We start from the raw sequence: 14,027 nt of genomic DNA, 5'->3' as shown, positions 1-14,027 counted from the left end.
TTATATTTGCTTGATCACTTTATTATAAATAAATCGTTGATTTTATATACATATTTTATATTTTTTATACAATATGATCTTTTTTTAAATTAATATAAAATTTATGTTTATTTGGAGAAAACGTTATTAAAGGATATGAAAGATAATGCAATAATACTATAAGGCAAGGAAGAAAAATTGCAATTGTGAATCTACTTATAGCGCTACCAATATCTAGCCAACTTCCTTGAGGAGTAACATAATACATGAGTGGTAAAGATAAGCAGTCTCCCAGTAAAAGCACTCCTAGAAAAATACTTGAAGATCCAAGTGTGTGACTTGTACATCCAATTAACATTAAAGGAATGCTTAGCTTTAAAAGTATTAACAGGAACATTGTAAAGGGAGAGAAAACTGTCACGAAATGACGAGTCCAAGACGGATCAAACGAACTGACGCTCGCCATATTACCTGTTCCAAAGAAACACAGCAATGTATATAGCATCTATAATAAATTGTTCAGGATAAGTATTGAGAACAATTTAATAATTCAATTTGAGTTTAAATCTTATATTAATAAAGGATACAAAGATTGCTGCTTTAAGCAACTCTTCTATTGTCAAAGGATTTTTAGTACTTTGATAAACTTGAATAGAAGACACATTAAATTGTGACCAACAGGATAAATGTAATGCAAGAATTATGAAAAAGAAAGGTTCATAAGATGCAGATAATAAAACAAGTGGACAGAAAAGTCCCAACACGATTCCTTGCATCCTTTCTTTTAATTGCGTAGGATAAGTAAAAATATATAATGGCGTCGTTGATAAAATCGTCCATGATATCCAACTTCGGCCATCTATACATTCTAAGTATATTAGTCCTGTGACTATCAGTCGAAAAATTTCGACTGTTTTTCTATACCTTGAATGCATTTTTAATGCAACTATTAAAGTTACAACACATATACTAAGAATTCTGAAAACAATTTTAATTAAAGATTTAATTAATTAATTAAAAATATTTAATAAAAGAAACATTATGTAGAAATATTAATATCAATTTGAACTTACATGATGTAAACTCGAGGGTATGGTTCTACAACAGGTAATAGTGGAAAAATAGCTAGAGATAAAGCTGTCCAAAAAAATAGACTCTGAGCATTTTTTAACACTATCTTCTGAACAAGAGTAATAAATAACATTCCTATACTAAGAGCAAATCTATATGTTAAGCCAATGAACATTATTGTTAATAAAAAAATTATTCCTGTGATTATCGTCCAATAATATTTGCTTTTATAGACTTTTGATTTTACTGTGTATATAATTATACTTCGAGTAGCTAGCCAGAAAGAAATCATAGTTAAAAACGCATAACAGGGTAATCTCCAATTATTACAACCTGAAACTATTTTACTTAAAATTAGAGCCAATAGTTTTTTAAATAATTATATTATATATAAAATATCATACCTTTATGCATGATAAGTATCATAGTTACTAGAACTATAAATACACAATTTGTTATTAATAAAATAAAAGGATTAAGACGGGGCCGAATAACACCAGTTATTTTAAAGAATAACAGTATTATCCATCCTAGCCATATTATAGACAAATATAATAAAAATCTTGTTCTTTGATATTGTCGAAAATATAACAAAGACTTTTTAGCTAGTTTAATTGTATTAACAATTTCTTTCAATTTCTCATTTGGATCTTCTTTTTCAGATTCTTTATCGAAAGTAGAAATTTTATTGTCTAATTCTATCTCTCGCCAATCAGGTAATCCATTATTTTCACAATTCATTTTATGATTTGCTTTTACTTGGTAAGTTAACTGTTTCAAATTATTTAACAGCGCATGATTTATGTATTTAAGATTATTGTTACTTAAATACTGCCATGGTAAAACACCCTGAAAAATTATATAAATATCAAAAAGAATAACAAGTAATAAAATTTATATTATTATTATACTTCGTTGTTAATCGGAATTGGAGCACCAATCAAAGATGAAATCAGTGGTGTGATATCAACTTGTTCTACATTTTGACGAAAATTAAATGCATTAATTCCTGCACCCCAAACAATTAATGGTGTTTCTGTTTCATCTGTAGAGCCACTTCCATGTGATCCCCAATCAGTCATTCCATGATCAGATGTGAAAATATATGCAGTACTATTATCTCCAAAAAAATTTTCTGTCATTTGTACAACCTCTTCTATTTTCCAATCAACATAATTCATGTTATCAACATATTTTCTACATTCAAATGTAATTTAGAGCTAATGAAATTATAATCTTATTAAAAATATCATTCTGCTTTTGTATAAAAAATGTAAGTTAGTAAATTTTGTATACCTAGAATGAGGTTTTGCTGTATGTCCTGTGGTATCACAGCCAAGAAGATGAAGGAATAGGACAACACGTTCAGCATTTTTAACTTTGTGGGCATCTTCTCTAAGCCAATCAATGTATTTGTCAAACACCCAAGAGTCTAAACGCCAAATTTGACCATGCATTATATCAAAATTTTGCCATTCAGGAGGATAACTGTCGCCATGTACATTTTCTCCTGCACCTAATTTCACAAAGATCAATCTGATTCTTTTTACATACATCATATTCTATTTCAAATATTTATGTATGTTGTGATACCCTTTATGAACATAGGTATAATGTCAGGACTCCCCCATGCCCATGAGAGATAACTCTGATTAAAAACAGAATCAAAGTCAACAGGATTTTCTTTCCATCCTTTAAATATAGCACTAGGATCTTCATATAATCCTGCACAAATTGCAACAATGCCTGGTCTAGATTCTGTTGGCATTCTTGTATGAGATATACCCCAAGTACCTGTATCTGTCATTATGTGTCTATGAACAAAATTACATTATTGCATGTATATATACATATAATTTGTAATTTAGAACAAACCTTTATCTAAGAAATAATTTTTAATTACTTGAGAAATTTTGGTGGTGCTTCAATGAAGGTTCTGAATCTTAAACCATCTGCTACAAATAAGACCAATCTTTTCGCTGGTGCATTTTTTAAAATTGGTACATTTGGTAGTTCTTGAATAATGGGAGAATGAAAGTTTACATCAAGTACACCCCATAATAATATTAAATGTATTGCCAGACCCCATATTATAAATGAATAATTGTTATTAACTATATTGAACTTTTTATTATACATCTTTTCAATCAATAATTACGATTTCAATAAAAATAAGCTTTTCAAGTGTTCACTTCTTTCGATAATCACAACCTATAAAATCAACGATTTTAAACGTATGATTTTAATTATGTAATTAATATTGACTTCCTATTACTTCATCCACTTTACTATTAACGATATTTTATGTTATCTTTATAATTTTCTATTCTTTTCATTTCCAAACTTCTGAATATAATGATATATTGTGAAATTATCACATAACCACACTTAACAGGAAGATTCTATACATGAAGTTGATTTCATAGATAAATATTTGTATTTGATATCAAAACATGTTTAACAGATAACTTTTCACTCAATACAAATACTCATAAACAAAAAATTATTTATAACATTGAAAATGTATTGATCGGTTTTTTAAACCTTTAAATATTACTCAAAAGTGATTCACGTACACATGCATATAGCATACTTCTATCATCAACAATGTACAGTATAGATGTGATATTCAATGCTTTTTCGTGTCTCATGTTTTAGAGGTCACTTGATCTCCATATCATTTCTGTGTCATATGCGAAATTATTGATTCAATATAATAGTGGTTTGAATAAAAACAAAGTTTTTCTATGAAATTAAAATAAGGTCAAGAAGGAAATGAGAATGCTTAAGCTTATAGACCTGGTCGTTCCCAAGCTAGTGCTGCACCATGCGGTCAAGTGCTGAGGTCAAGTAAAGTTAGCATATACAAGAACCTATAAAATTTGGGATCTGCCCTGTTTGATTGCATAAAATCATGTAGAGACTATACTATGATTATGACTAACAATAAATATATGACAAAAGTAAAAAATTAAGTGTAAATAAATATAAAAAAAACTCTATACAAAGCAATATTATATGTATAATATATATATATATATATATATACACACACACATATATATACTCTATATGTTTTTATAGCGAACATTACAAAAAATGGAGTTATTACTTTATTGTGTAAGAAAATACTAAAAGCGAATTCAAGATAGTCACATTTACAACACGTTCTGTCGATTCGGAAATGCCGAACTTACGTGTTTATTAGTTATATCGATAAAACAGTAAGATGTCGATAACGCGACGTTACAAATGTCACATTTATTCTGTACTTCGTCGGTGATATAATCACTCACGAATTATCTATGATAATTCCTATGTTCCCGTAGGAAATCATAAAGGGCATAACAAACACTAATTTTTTGGCAGGTCAATATTTCATAACGTGGGACACAAAGTTCCATTTAATGTCACGTCTATTCTGTCTTTCGTCAATGCTATCATGACACCACTATAGCTGTCTGCTATACTCTGAAATAATTTCAGAGGTGAGGTAATCATTTTGAATACAATGTGAGATTCGTCTCACTTGCCATGATATCGTGACATTATTATATATTACGTTCTCACTATTTATTTAATTAATATGTATATAACATATAATAATTATGATAAATATAATTATTGGAAAATCATCTATACTTGTGACACATTTTAAGCATGTTTCAATGTTTATTCATACATATGATTTCTAGGTTTTAATTAAATACAAACTGTGATTTTCTAATTGAAGTTGTACGAATAAAAAGGGTTGCAAAAATGGTAGTGGGTGTTTTCCCAGCTCTCAAATTGGGAGTTTTATTTGTTAAACAAATTAGTAAGCCCTTGGCCAAGTTTCTTGTTAATCAAGCAAAAAATCATCCTGTGTTTAGGACATATTTTATTATACCACCTGCACAATGTAAGTACAATAAATCTTTCTAAATAAAAATATTTAAAAAATTATATGATTTGATTGTGATATAATTGATATTGATGTCATCATTAATAATAATTATAGACACTTATTATAACCACATATAATTATGTTACATATTTTTACAATTTAATTACAGTTTACCATTGGGCAGAGGTAAAAGCTAAAATGTATATAATGAATCTTGGTAAGCCTACAAAAGTTGCAAAGTTGAATGAAACTATGGCTATAGAATTAGGAGCTAATTTGATGGGTGAGGTTATTATCTTTAGTGTTGCTGGTGGTTGTTTAATATTAGAATATAATCGCCAAGTAGCAAAAGAAGCAAAAAAAGAGGAAGCACGGCTTCAACAATTACAAACATTTACGGATGAGATTAGAAATTTGAATCAAGTGACATCTCAACAAGAAAGACAGATTCAATATTTGCATGAAGCTATTCAGGAATTAGCAAAGCATACAAAGTATGAAATAATTGCAAAGCCAAGAGTAAAAGAAACAAATTTACAAATGCAACAATTAAATGTTGATGAAAGCCAAAATGGTGTGAAATCAAAAAATGAGAAACCATCAATAATTGAACGTGCTATATTATATTATGAAAATAACGTAAAACCAGAAAAATTCAGTTAACTGAAATTTTACTTTAAATTTTATTAATGATTGTGATAGAATAGGTACAACATAAATAATATTAAATGAAACAAATGAATTCATAATATTATAGTGTATATAAGAAATATTTCCCACAATATATACTTGATTTAATATATGACTTTATATATAATTAAAATCACATACAACACAATTCTACATTGGTATTTTGTACATCATTATGGAGAATATTCAGTATTTTCTATTTATGCTTATACATGTATAGTTTATTTTTTTCTTTATCAGCAATAATTTTCAAAAACACATACAGTTTCAGAAAAACAAAAGCGGGTTACATCTATAAAAGTGTTTCAAGTTTCACTATTTTAAATAGCGAGGTAATTAATCTATTTACATTCAATTAAATTGTATTATATGAAAAATAGAATAATAATAACAATGATAAAAAACGAAATACATCTTAGCATATATATTTGTTAATTGTTCATAAAAATTGATTCATTTATTACTTTATGCTTATCCCTTCTTTCAACATTTTCTGTAATGTGTGAATTCTTGTCTCCAAATTTTCAAACTCGACTTCTATGGTAAAAAATTTTGGGGTTGGTTATACAGTATGTCCTGTTTAACTGGAAATACAAATATCTGGAAATATATAAATAATACGAAAAAATGTGTCACACAAAAGACGACCTTGAAAAGTAAAGGTGATATTAAAATATTTAAATGAATATCTCCGTTTTACATTACATACTCTGGTAGTTGACATTCAGATGTTTTCAAAATATTACAAACTCTTATCTTTTGCACCAACCACTATTGAGATATCAATTTTAAAATTTATCCTGCAGGCATTGGCGTTACCTGATATACACCACGGGGATATTTAAAGATATTTTCTATAATGCTACTATTAGTATGGCATTGCCGAAACACAAGGCCGCAGTTTTTTCAATGATTCTAAAGCTGTCAACTGAGAGCAGTCACACTTGGATAATTTCTTATATTGCTCTGTCAAATTTGAAAATTTATATCTCATTAGTGGATGGTGCAAGAGACACAAGTTCGTAGTATTTTAAAAACGTTGAATGTTATCTACAAGAATGTGTTACAAAAAATGGAGGTGTCTATTTAAAAATTTTAATGTCACCTTTACAGGATATTTCAAGGTTATCGCGAGGTCAAATAAATAACAAAAAGCACAGTATGTTCCCCTTGATACAACTTTTGTCTGAAATATTTGTTCATATTTTTCCAGATATCCGACCGTTTCCAGTTAAACAGGACCGTATATGAACTTTATAATTAAGCGTAGATCAAATACTAACTTGAATTCTTTGTTTTATTATTATATACTTTCGAATTTCGGCAAGGAGATCGTTGAATTCTAATCGATTCTAATGAACTCCCTGTAGTTATCAATTAAATTATATTAATATATTATATATTAATAATCGTTTTAGGAAAATTATACAAATAAAATTTTTGACATTAATTGATAGCTTTGATTTACACCTGGTGATAAACTAGAAGTTTTATTACGACTTGAAATCGAAGAAGATCGACTTCTGCTTCGTCTAAGCGTAGAAGATGTACGGTTATGACATTTTAATGCTGGACTACCATCTCCTGGTTTCCTATTAGCAGATGCAGTAAGTTGCTGTACTTTCAATAACAAAGCTGCATTCTCGGCTTTAAGTTTTTGAATTTGCATTTGAAAAGACGCACGTTCCTTAACAACATTATTCTCTAACGATTTAATTGATTCCAATAAATGTTTTAAACCTTTTCCTGAATAGTAAAATATATTTAGAAATTTTATCTACGAAACATCCAAGTATTTATTTCTACCTCCATTTTTAAGCCTATGATTTTCTTGTATAAGCTTTTGATTCGCAATTGTCAGTTGCTCAACACGTTTCTGAAAATCTCTATTTATTCGTGTAGATTGTAATCTTTCAAGTTCAGTTTGTAATTTTCTAATGGTAGCTTGTAGTATCATAGGATTGGGTAAACCGCAATATTCCAAAGATAATGGATAATGGATTCTTAACAGAGTGGAGGCATATGTTTAATGTGTTTTAATGAAATATAGTAAATGTACGAAATACACTTACCTATCAAATTCTACCGTGTACGTTAATATAAGATATCGACGATTATTTGTCGTATTACTCAAAATTGAACACGAACTGCGTTCAAGTTTACGGGCACGTAATAATTGTAAATCTTCGAATGTCAACAGATCCAGAGTAATGGATTCGCTTGTCTGTAATTAAATTCTTTCTATTTTATTTAATTAATTGGATAATTTAAATGCAAATGTTACTTTTAACAATCCAGATTGGAGCATAGCCACAAATACATCAAAATGTTTGTAATTTCCCGTTTTCTGCGTCAAATTTTCAATGTCTTAAAAATTGAGAAACACATAATTGGAAATAAAAAGCAAATCAAGTAATTGTATGAATATTAAAGTTCTAGTACATACAAAAAGAAATTCGAGATTTCTTAATATAACCTTAAAATAACATATTAAATAAGATAAAAAAATGATAAAGAACAAACATGCAGCATCGTAAAAAGACTGCCAATTCTCGGCGGTATATTTATCGGTAATAGTAAGCTCCAAATTACGCTGACATCCCTTAAAAGCAGTAACTTTGATCTTTACAATATATTCTTTGCCACTTTTAAAAGTATAACTTGTCACCAGAGATGGATCAACTTTGTTCATACTTAGCGACAGACATTAACGTATCATCGGATATCTGATATAAAAAGTTGTCGAATAAACTGGCAAAAATAGTTGTATTGAAATATAATAAAAAAAAAAAGAATTGTATCAGTGGTTCGTGTTGAAATTTTACACTGATTTATACGCGAGTAATACGAGTTCAATATTAAGTACGTAATCGTCGCGAAGTAGCAGCGCGGTTGAAGATATGGTTGATGCGTAGCTGTCAGTGTGGTGATAAGGTTCTGAGTCAAAGAATGAATTTGATTTATATCAGAGTTAAATAATTGAATCGAAAATATGTGGTCCTTCTTTTCAAGAGACCCCACCAAAGATTTTTCATATGAGATCGGTGAACCGGTTTCTAATTTAGATGATAAGAGCATCTGGACACTGCACAGGGCTAAGAAAAAGGTACCATAACCTGATGCGGTAAAAATTCTTAGAAAATATTTCTCATTTTTAGGTATTCACTCAAATTTTATATTGTCTGTTTGAAAATTGTATTCTTATTATCTGAAATATCTTTTTGCAGGGTTCTACAGGAGGTGAAGATGTTTCAGTGTTCGTATTTGAATGTAAGACAGGCAATGAACATCTTTTGAATATAGCTCGTTCAGCGGTTAAAAGATTAAAAACACTTAGACATCCAAGTATACTTGCATATCTTGATAGTTTTGAGGTATAAAGATTTTATATTATAAAACATTGCATTAGTAATATGAATGTACAGTAATATAATTTGTCTTATAATTTCAGACTAATAAAGTAATTTATTTAGCAACTGAACGTGTAGAAACTTTATATAGTCGACTGATAAGGAAATCTGATGGTGATGATGAATCTAAGAGGGAACTATATTTTTCTTGGGGAATATTCCAAATTACTGTGTGTATAAAAAGTAAATATAATAATATGTCATTTCACAATATATCATTACATATATATATGTTAATAGAGAGCACTGAATTTTCTAAATAATGATGGTAACCTACGACACAACAATGTTAATTTATGGACTGTATTTGTTAATGAGGAAAGTGGAGAATGGAAACTTGGTGGAGTTGAATATATGACAGCAGTAGATACTGTTTACAGCTTATTACCATCAACATTCCAAGTATATTATCCTCTTGATATTAAGGAAAATGTAAAGCCAGCCACCAAATGGTAAAAAAGATTTATGAACAATTCAAACAAATTCATATTTCTATTTAATAATCATTACTGCTTAAAATTTACATTATTCTTATTACAAATGACACACACATATTACAAAATTATGTTTTAATATAAAAAAATAATCCAATCGTATTTTTGTTATAGCTACGACTTATTTAATATGTAAAACTTTAACAAAATAATTGTCTTATTTGGTAAATAATAGAAAATAGTTATCTTATTCCTAAAGTTACACTACAATACTAGCTTTTCTATATGTAAACATTTAGGTTTATTGTTAACGCTAAGAAACTGATGAATAAATAAAAAACAGCTCAGTTGACATGTGGGGACTTGGATGCCTGATCTGGGAAACATATAATGGTCCACTAACTTCAAATTCGCAACTTAAAGTCACTGATAAAGTATGTTTTCTGTATATCTACAGGATGAATATTTATTTTGAAATTGAAGTTGATATCTCTTAAATATCTATTTTTATTTTAGATTCCAAAACAATTGCAACTGATATATAGAGAATTGATCAGTAGCAATGAAGAAGGAAGACCGAATCCTGCAGATGTGATAGCACGTTGCCGCAGTAATGGTGGATTTTTTAAAAATGATCTAGTAGATGCGCTTTTATTCTTAGAGGAAATTCAAATGAAAGAAAGAGGAGAGAAGGGACGATTTTTCTCACAACTTGCTGGTCAGTTGGAATCATTTCCGGATGGCGTTGGCAGGTATAAAATTTTACCACAATTATTGGCTGCCTTTGAATTTGGTGATGCTGGAAGTGCAGTATTACCTCCTCTATTACAACTTGGTTGTCAACTGCCCGACGCCGAATATCAACGAAGAGTTGTACCGTGTGTTGTCAAATTATTCGCATCCAATGATAGAGCAACAAGATTAAGATTATTGCAACAGCTAGATCGATTTGTTGATCACTTACAACCAGCAACAGTTAATGAAGCTATCTTTCCGCAGGTAATTATAAATACTAATTGCTTTTTATTATGCAAAAATACAGAAGATTCAAGATGCTTCGATGTTATTTATTAATTACAGGTAGCCAAAGGGTTTTTAGATACAAATGCTGCAATCAGGGAACAAACAATAAAATCTGTTGTACATTTAGCACCAAAATTAGATTATAACAATCTTAATGTGGAAACATTAAGGTATTTTGCTAAACTTCAGTCGAAAGATGAACATGGCGGCATACGTACTAATACTACAGTTTGTTTAGGAAAAATTGCTCAACATCTTCATCCTCAAATTAGGCAAAAAGTAATTTCAATTTAGATATAAAAGTTATAAAGTAATATCTAATAGGGATTACAAATAACAACGTTATCGTAGGTATTAATTGGAGCATTTATTCGAGGTACACGAGATCCGTTTCCACCGGCTAGAGCGGCGAGTATTTTAGCATTAGCTGCAACGCAGCAATACTTTTTACTACAGGAAGTTGCAAATCGTATTTTACCAGCTCTGTGCCCACTCACTACAGATGTGGATAAGGGAGTAAGAGATAACGCATTCCGAACTATCCGTGGATTTCTATCAAAACTAGAAAGAGTATCGGAAAATCCAGGATTACGTGAATCCATGGGTACTAAAACGATCCAGAGATTTTATTTATAAATAAATAATCAACATAATTGATAATGTAAATGATATGATTTCAGAGGCTGATGTAAATACAGCTACACCAAGTCTTAGCAATGCAGCCGCAACATGGGCTGGCTGGGCTGTAACAGCAGTTACTGCCAAATTTTATCGGAGTCAATCGGATACACCTAAATCATCAAATCCTCATAACATATCTAGAATTTTACTAAACAAACCCGCCTCTTTAGGTATCTAATATATATATATTTTATATATATATATATTTTTATATTTTTTTTATTCTACTACTATGAAACACTGTTTACATAAATATATGATAAAATTACAGAGCAAGCTAGCAGTTCGCAAAGTAGTGCTAGTACAACTGCCACGACAAGTAGCGCTACAAGTATGACATCATTAGACCATGATCATGAACATGATTTACAGAATGCTACAAACGCAAATTCGGATTGTGATTGGGACTGGGATGCTGACAATTGGGGTGATATGGAAGAAGGACCTTCTAGTACATCAGGACATGGACTAAGTAATATTTCACCATCTTGTCATTCTCCTAAACCTAATGATCAGTGGACAAGCCTTGAAGAAGAACCAGTTTGTATTATTCGAAATTAAAGATATTAATATATTAGAATACCATATAAAATAAAAGAAGGGAAATTAAATATTTCGTTTAGGAGGAAGAAGCAGCACAGGACGTAGAAGATAAGAATGATTCTTCTGAGGTAGGTTGGGAGGATTCAGAATTTCAGCCTCTGGAAGATTTTCAACCATTAGAACATACACAATCAGGTATGTCTATATTTTTATAACTGTCACGTTGATATAAATATTTAACTAATAATTTGAAATTAATTTTTTTGTATAAGAAAATGCTGAAAGTACTAATACAATTAGTGGAAACACTAAATTAGAAGAAGCAAGAAGAAAACGTGAGGAGCGTAAATTAGCAAGGCAAAGACAAATGGAAGCAAAGAGAGCGATAAAATTACGAAATAATGTCGCTGCTAAGAAATTCTAATTTAAATACCATAATTTAATGATTGCGTTCATGTATTTAACAAAAACAAGAATTAAAAAATGATGAAAGTGAAAAAAAGTATTTCTTCTATTAATGACTAGTTGATATTTGTTAAAAATTAATTTTGAATTGTTTTTCTAACATTGTTTATTGCATTAATATATATGCTTATAAAGTATTATACATATGTCCAGTAAAATATAATTACAAATCAATACTTTTTTAACCTGTACATCCCATGTTATATTTATTAATTCATATTAAAATAATTTATTGGCTACAAAATTTTTAAAAAGAATAATAATTGTTTTTCAAATATTGAAAATAAAGCAATAAGAATCCCTGTTTAAAATCGAGGTATGCTGAAACTATGTAATGATTTAAACTATAAATTTTTTATAACAACTTTTAAGTATTCTTTTTTCTATCGTCATAAATGAGATTGTTCTGTATTGTTTTCAGTTGGAAATCTCATATTAAGATAATTGGCATTGCTAGGCTCACGTTTAAAGCCTAAACTTTCATAGAATGGTATAAGATGATCTTTACAATCCAATGATAATTTATAGCATCGTAAATAGCATGACAATTGTAATATAATTTTGATTATTAGCTTTCCTAGATGCTTACCACGGTATTTACTATTTACTACCACATCTTCTAAACGTCCTCTCTGTAACAAATTTCTTTTTCTTGTGGGAAAATCTTTATTTTATGAAAAATATTAAAAGAGTAAAAAACATACCATTGCACAATTGTGAATAAACTTTTGTTCTACAACTAATGTTGCAGTCGCTACTACTTTTTCAGTGTTTGCATCTTCTATTACAATGATGTAATAGCTACCAGTATTTTTCATCATATGAAAACGATCTGTGTATTAGGAAATAAAATTAAACAGATTTTTATTATTATATCTCCTATACTCATCTTTATACAAAAGTTAATTTAAAAAAGACTTACTAAGAAATTGTTCTCTATTGATATTTCCGACTTCAGTTAATTGAGCCAAGAGCTGAAGAAAACCTTTCAAATAAATATCACAATGTTAATAAATAAACTACACTATTAGTGATAATAACTGTTTTATAATCTTTCTTTTACCTCTATCATAATCTTCTGATTTTAAAGGCCTAATTAATAAACCATCGATGTGTGACAAGGACAATCGATCCAATACACTCGAATTAAATAATTCGATTTCTGTATCTTCAAGACATTTTTCCTGTTAATATTCAATAAACCAACAATTAATTAGTAATTAACATATTGCTTAAAAGATTAACGTAGTAACAACATTATGAATTCAGAGAAATCTTATACTTAGTAACATATTGTTTTTATCAAATCAAAATTATTTTTAAACTACACACAGACAATAAATGAAGTTCTTTAAATCCAAAAGTTAAGCTTAAAAATGAGAAGTATTTACAACCTCTATAGAACTCATGGCAAGTACACGCACAATTTCAGATTTATTATTAATCAATCGCGTTTGGGATAGATTCTCTTATCTTCCGCGCTAGTTCAGATTATACATATGGAGACCTTCACTAATATTTTAATTGATCTTATTGTAACATAAGGTGTCACTTTCACGCAACTACCTTCAAATGTCTTTATATTCTTATAGTTTATATCAAGGATTAACTTGATAAGTCCACATTAAAAATCTACTTTTGTTTATGATTGTATACACTGTATCATAATAAGACAGATTTACGTGTTGATAAAATGAATTGTAATCTTAATAAAAACCATATTTTATTTATATATGTTATATATAATATAAAAATTATTTTTTATTTTCATTAATAATAGCTGTTTAATATTCATATATATGACTACTTATTAATATATAAATTATTGATAAAATTGATATTTAA

General features: G+C 28.9%; 5 protein-coding genes across 9 annotated transcripts; 2 read left to right on the top strand and 3 right to left on the bottom strand.

Annotated features, from left to right (window-relative positions):
* LOC132912876 (GPI ethanolamine phosphate transferase 1-like) lies at positions 1–3,653 on the bottom strand. Of its 3 annotated transcripts, XM_060970668.1 has the most exons (9): positions 3,246–3,653; positions 2,954–3,199; positions 2,644–2,864; positions 2,347–2,566; positions 1,962–2,247; positions 1,455–1,899; positions 1,053–1,389; positions 567–957; positions 1–484 (listed from the first exon to the last, which is right to left on the bottom strand). In XM_060970668.1, exons 2-9 carry the CDS (start codon positions 3,187–3,189, stop codon positions 65–67), a joined length of 2,556 nt encoding a protein of 851 aa, XP_060826651.1. In that variant the 5' UTR covers positions 3,190–3,199; positions 3,246–3,653; the 3' UTR covers positions 1–64. The 3 variants fall into 3 exon arrangements, with proteins under 3 accessions (XP_060826651.1, XP_060826652.1, XP_060826653.1); XM_060970669.1 differs by lacking the exon at positions 3,246–3,653 and having other exon boundaries at positions 2,926–3,028; XM_060970670.1 differs by lacking the exon at positions 3,246–3,653 and having other exon boundaries at positions 2,644–2,850; positions 2,926–3,027.
* A 627-nt stretch (positions 3,654–4,280) lies between these two features.
* On the top strand, positions 4,281–7,076 carry LOC132912889 (putative OPA3-like protein CG13603). Of its 2 annotated transcripts, XR_009659291.1 has the most exons (4): positions 4,282–4,538; positions 4,746–4,951; positions 5,106–5,958; positions 7,045–7,076. XR_009659291.1 is itself a non-coding variant. In XM_060970690.1 (3 exons), exons 2-3 carry the CDS (start codon positions 4,810–4,812, stop codon positions 5,597–5,599), a joined length of 636 nt encoding a protein of 211 aa, XP_060826673.1. In that variant the 5' UTR covers positions 4,281–4,543; positions 4,746–4,809; the 3' UTR covers positions 5,600–5,734. The 2 variants fall into 2 exon arrangements, 1 of the variants encoding a protein (XP_060826673.1); XM_060970690.1 differs by lacking the exon at positions 7,045–7,076 and having other exon boundaries at positions 4,281–4,543; positions 5,106–5,734.
* Positions 5,723–8,318, bottom strand: LOC132912894 (centrosomal protein CCDC61-like). The gene is made up of 7 exons (XM_060970697.1): positions 8,150–8,318; positions 7,911–7,993; positions 7,699–7,850; positions 7,433–7,629; positions 7,097–7,372; positions 6,910–6,990; positions 5,723–6,163 (listed from the first exon to the last, which is right to left on the bottom strand). Exons 1-7 carry the CDS (start codon positions 8,316–8,318, stop codon positions 6,087–6,089), a joined length of 1,035 nt encoding a protein of 344 aa, XP_060826680.1. The 3' UTR covers positions 5,723–6,086.
* A 27-nt stretch (positions 8,319–8,345) lies between these two features.
* LOC132912877 (N-terminal kinase-like protein) lies at positions 8,346–12,373 on the top strand. 2 transcript variants are annotated; one of them, XM_060970673.1, is made up of 12 exons: positions 8,346–8,732; positions 8,854–9,000; positions 9,078–9,206; positions 9,277–9,488; positions 9,814–9,904; positions 9,987–10,469; positions 10,551–10,772; positions 10,845–11,097; positions 11,174–11,344; positions 11,446–11,714; positions 11,801–11,912; positions 11,990–12,373. In XM_060970673.1, the coding sequence occupies exons 1-12, from the start codon at positions 8,619–8,621 to the stop codon at positions 12,139–12,141; spliced, it is 2,355 nt and encodes a 784-aa protein (XP_060826656.1). In that variant the 5' UTR covers positions 8,346–8,618; the 3' UTR covers positions 12,142–12,373. The 2 variants fall into 2 exon arrangements, with proteins under 2 accessions (XP_060826656.1, XP_060826654.1); XM_060970671.1 differs by having other exon boundaries at positions 11,798–11,912.
* LOC132912890 (probable glucosamine 6-phosphate N-acetyltransferase) lies at positions 12,271–13,881 on the bottom strand. Its single transcript, XM_060970691.1, has 5 exons — positions 13,577–13,881; positions 13,246–13,366; positions 13,105–13,167; positions 12,887–13,014; positions 12,271–12,814 (listed from the first exon to the last, which is right to left on the bottom strand). Exons 1-5 carry the CDS (start codon positions 13,589–13,591, stop codon positions 12,572–12,574), a joined length of 570 nt encoding a protein of 189 aa, XP_060826674.1. The 5' UTR covers positions 13,592–13,881; the 3' UTR covers positions 12,271–12,571.
* Between the last annotated feature and the right edge of the window lie 146 nt (positions 13,882–14,027).

Source organism: Bombus pascuorum, chromosome 12, assembly GCF_905332965.1.
Source record: "Bombus pascuorum chromosome 12, iyBomPasc1.1, whole genome shotgun sequence".
In the NCBI taxonomy this organism is placed as follows: Eukaryota; Metazoa; Arthropoda; class Insecta; order Hymenoptera; family Apidae; genus Bombus; species Bombus pascuorum.
Note: the sequence above shows the minus strand (reverse complement) of the source record. Positions and strands in the feature narration are given on the sequence as shown.

Excerpts from the sequence above, each read along its gene's own strand:
- LOC132912876 (XM_060970668.1), bottom strand. The coding sequence starts at position 3,189 with ATGTATAATAAAAAGTTCAATATAGTTAATAACAATTATTCATTTATA. Across the intron at positions 2,567-2,643 it reads TATACCTATGTTCATAAAGG|GTGCAGGAGAAAATGTACAT; the intron begins GTATCACAACAT and ends TTGTGAAATTAG. Across the intron at positions 2,248-2,346 it reads ACAGCAAAACCTCATTCTAG|AAAATATGTTGATAACATGA; the intron begins GTATACAAAATT and ends ATTTGAATGTAG.
- LOC132912889 (XM_060970690.1), top strand. The coding sequence starts at position 4,810 with ATGGTAGTGGGTGTTTTCCCAGCTCTCAAATTGGGAGTTTTATTTGTT. Across the intron at positions 4,952-5,105 it reads TATTATACCACCTGCACAAT|TTTACCATTGGGCAGAGGTA; the intron begins GTAAGTACAATA and ends ATTTAATTACAG.
- LOC132912894 (XM_060970697.1), bottom strand. The coding sequence starts at position 8,318 with ATGAACAAAGTTGATCCATCTCTGGTGACAAGTTATACTTTTAAAAGT. Across the intron at positions 7,994-8,149 it reads GTCTTTTTACGATGCTGCAT|ACATTGAAAATTTGACGCAG; the intron begins GTTTGTTCTTTA and ends TCAATTTTTAAG. Across the intron at positions 7,851-7,910 it reads TCCAATCTGGATTGTTAAAA|ACAAGCGAATCCATTACTCT; the intron begins GTAACATTTGCA and ends ATTTAATTACAG.
- LOC132912877 (XM_060970671.1), top strand. The coding sequence starts at position 8,619 with ATGTGGTCCTTCTTTTCAAGAGACCCCACCAAAGATTTTTCATATGAG. Across the intron at positions 9,207-9,276 it reads GGGGAATATTCCAAATTACT|AGAGCACTGAATTTTCTAAA; the intron begins GTGTGTATAAAA and ends ATATGTTAATAG. Across the intron at positions 11,715-11,797 it reads CAAGCCTTGAAGAAGAACCA|GAGGAAGAAGCAGCACAGGA; the intron begins GTTTGTATTATT and ends TATTTCGTTTAG.
- LOC132912890 (XM_060970691.1), bottom strand. Across the intron at positions 13,015-13,104 it reads CAATAGAGAACAATTTCTTA|ATCGTTTTCATATGATGAAA; the intron begins GTAAGTCTTTTT and ends CCTAATACACAG. Across the intron at positions 12,815-12,886 it reads TTATTCACAATTGTGCAATG|AGAGGACGTTTAGAAGATGT; the intron begins GTATGTTTTTTA and ends AATTTGTTACAG.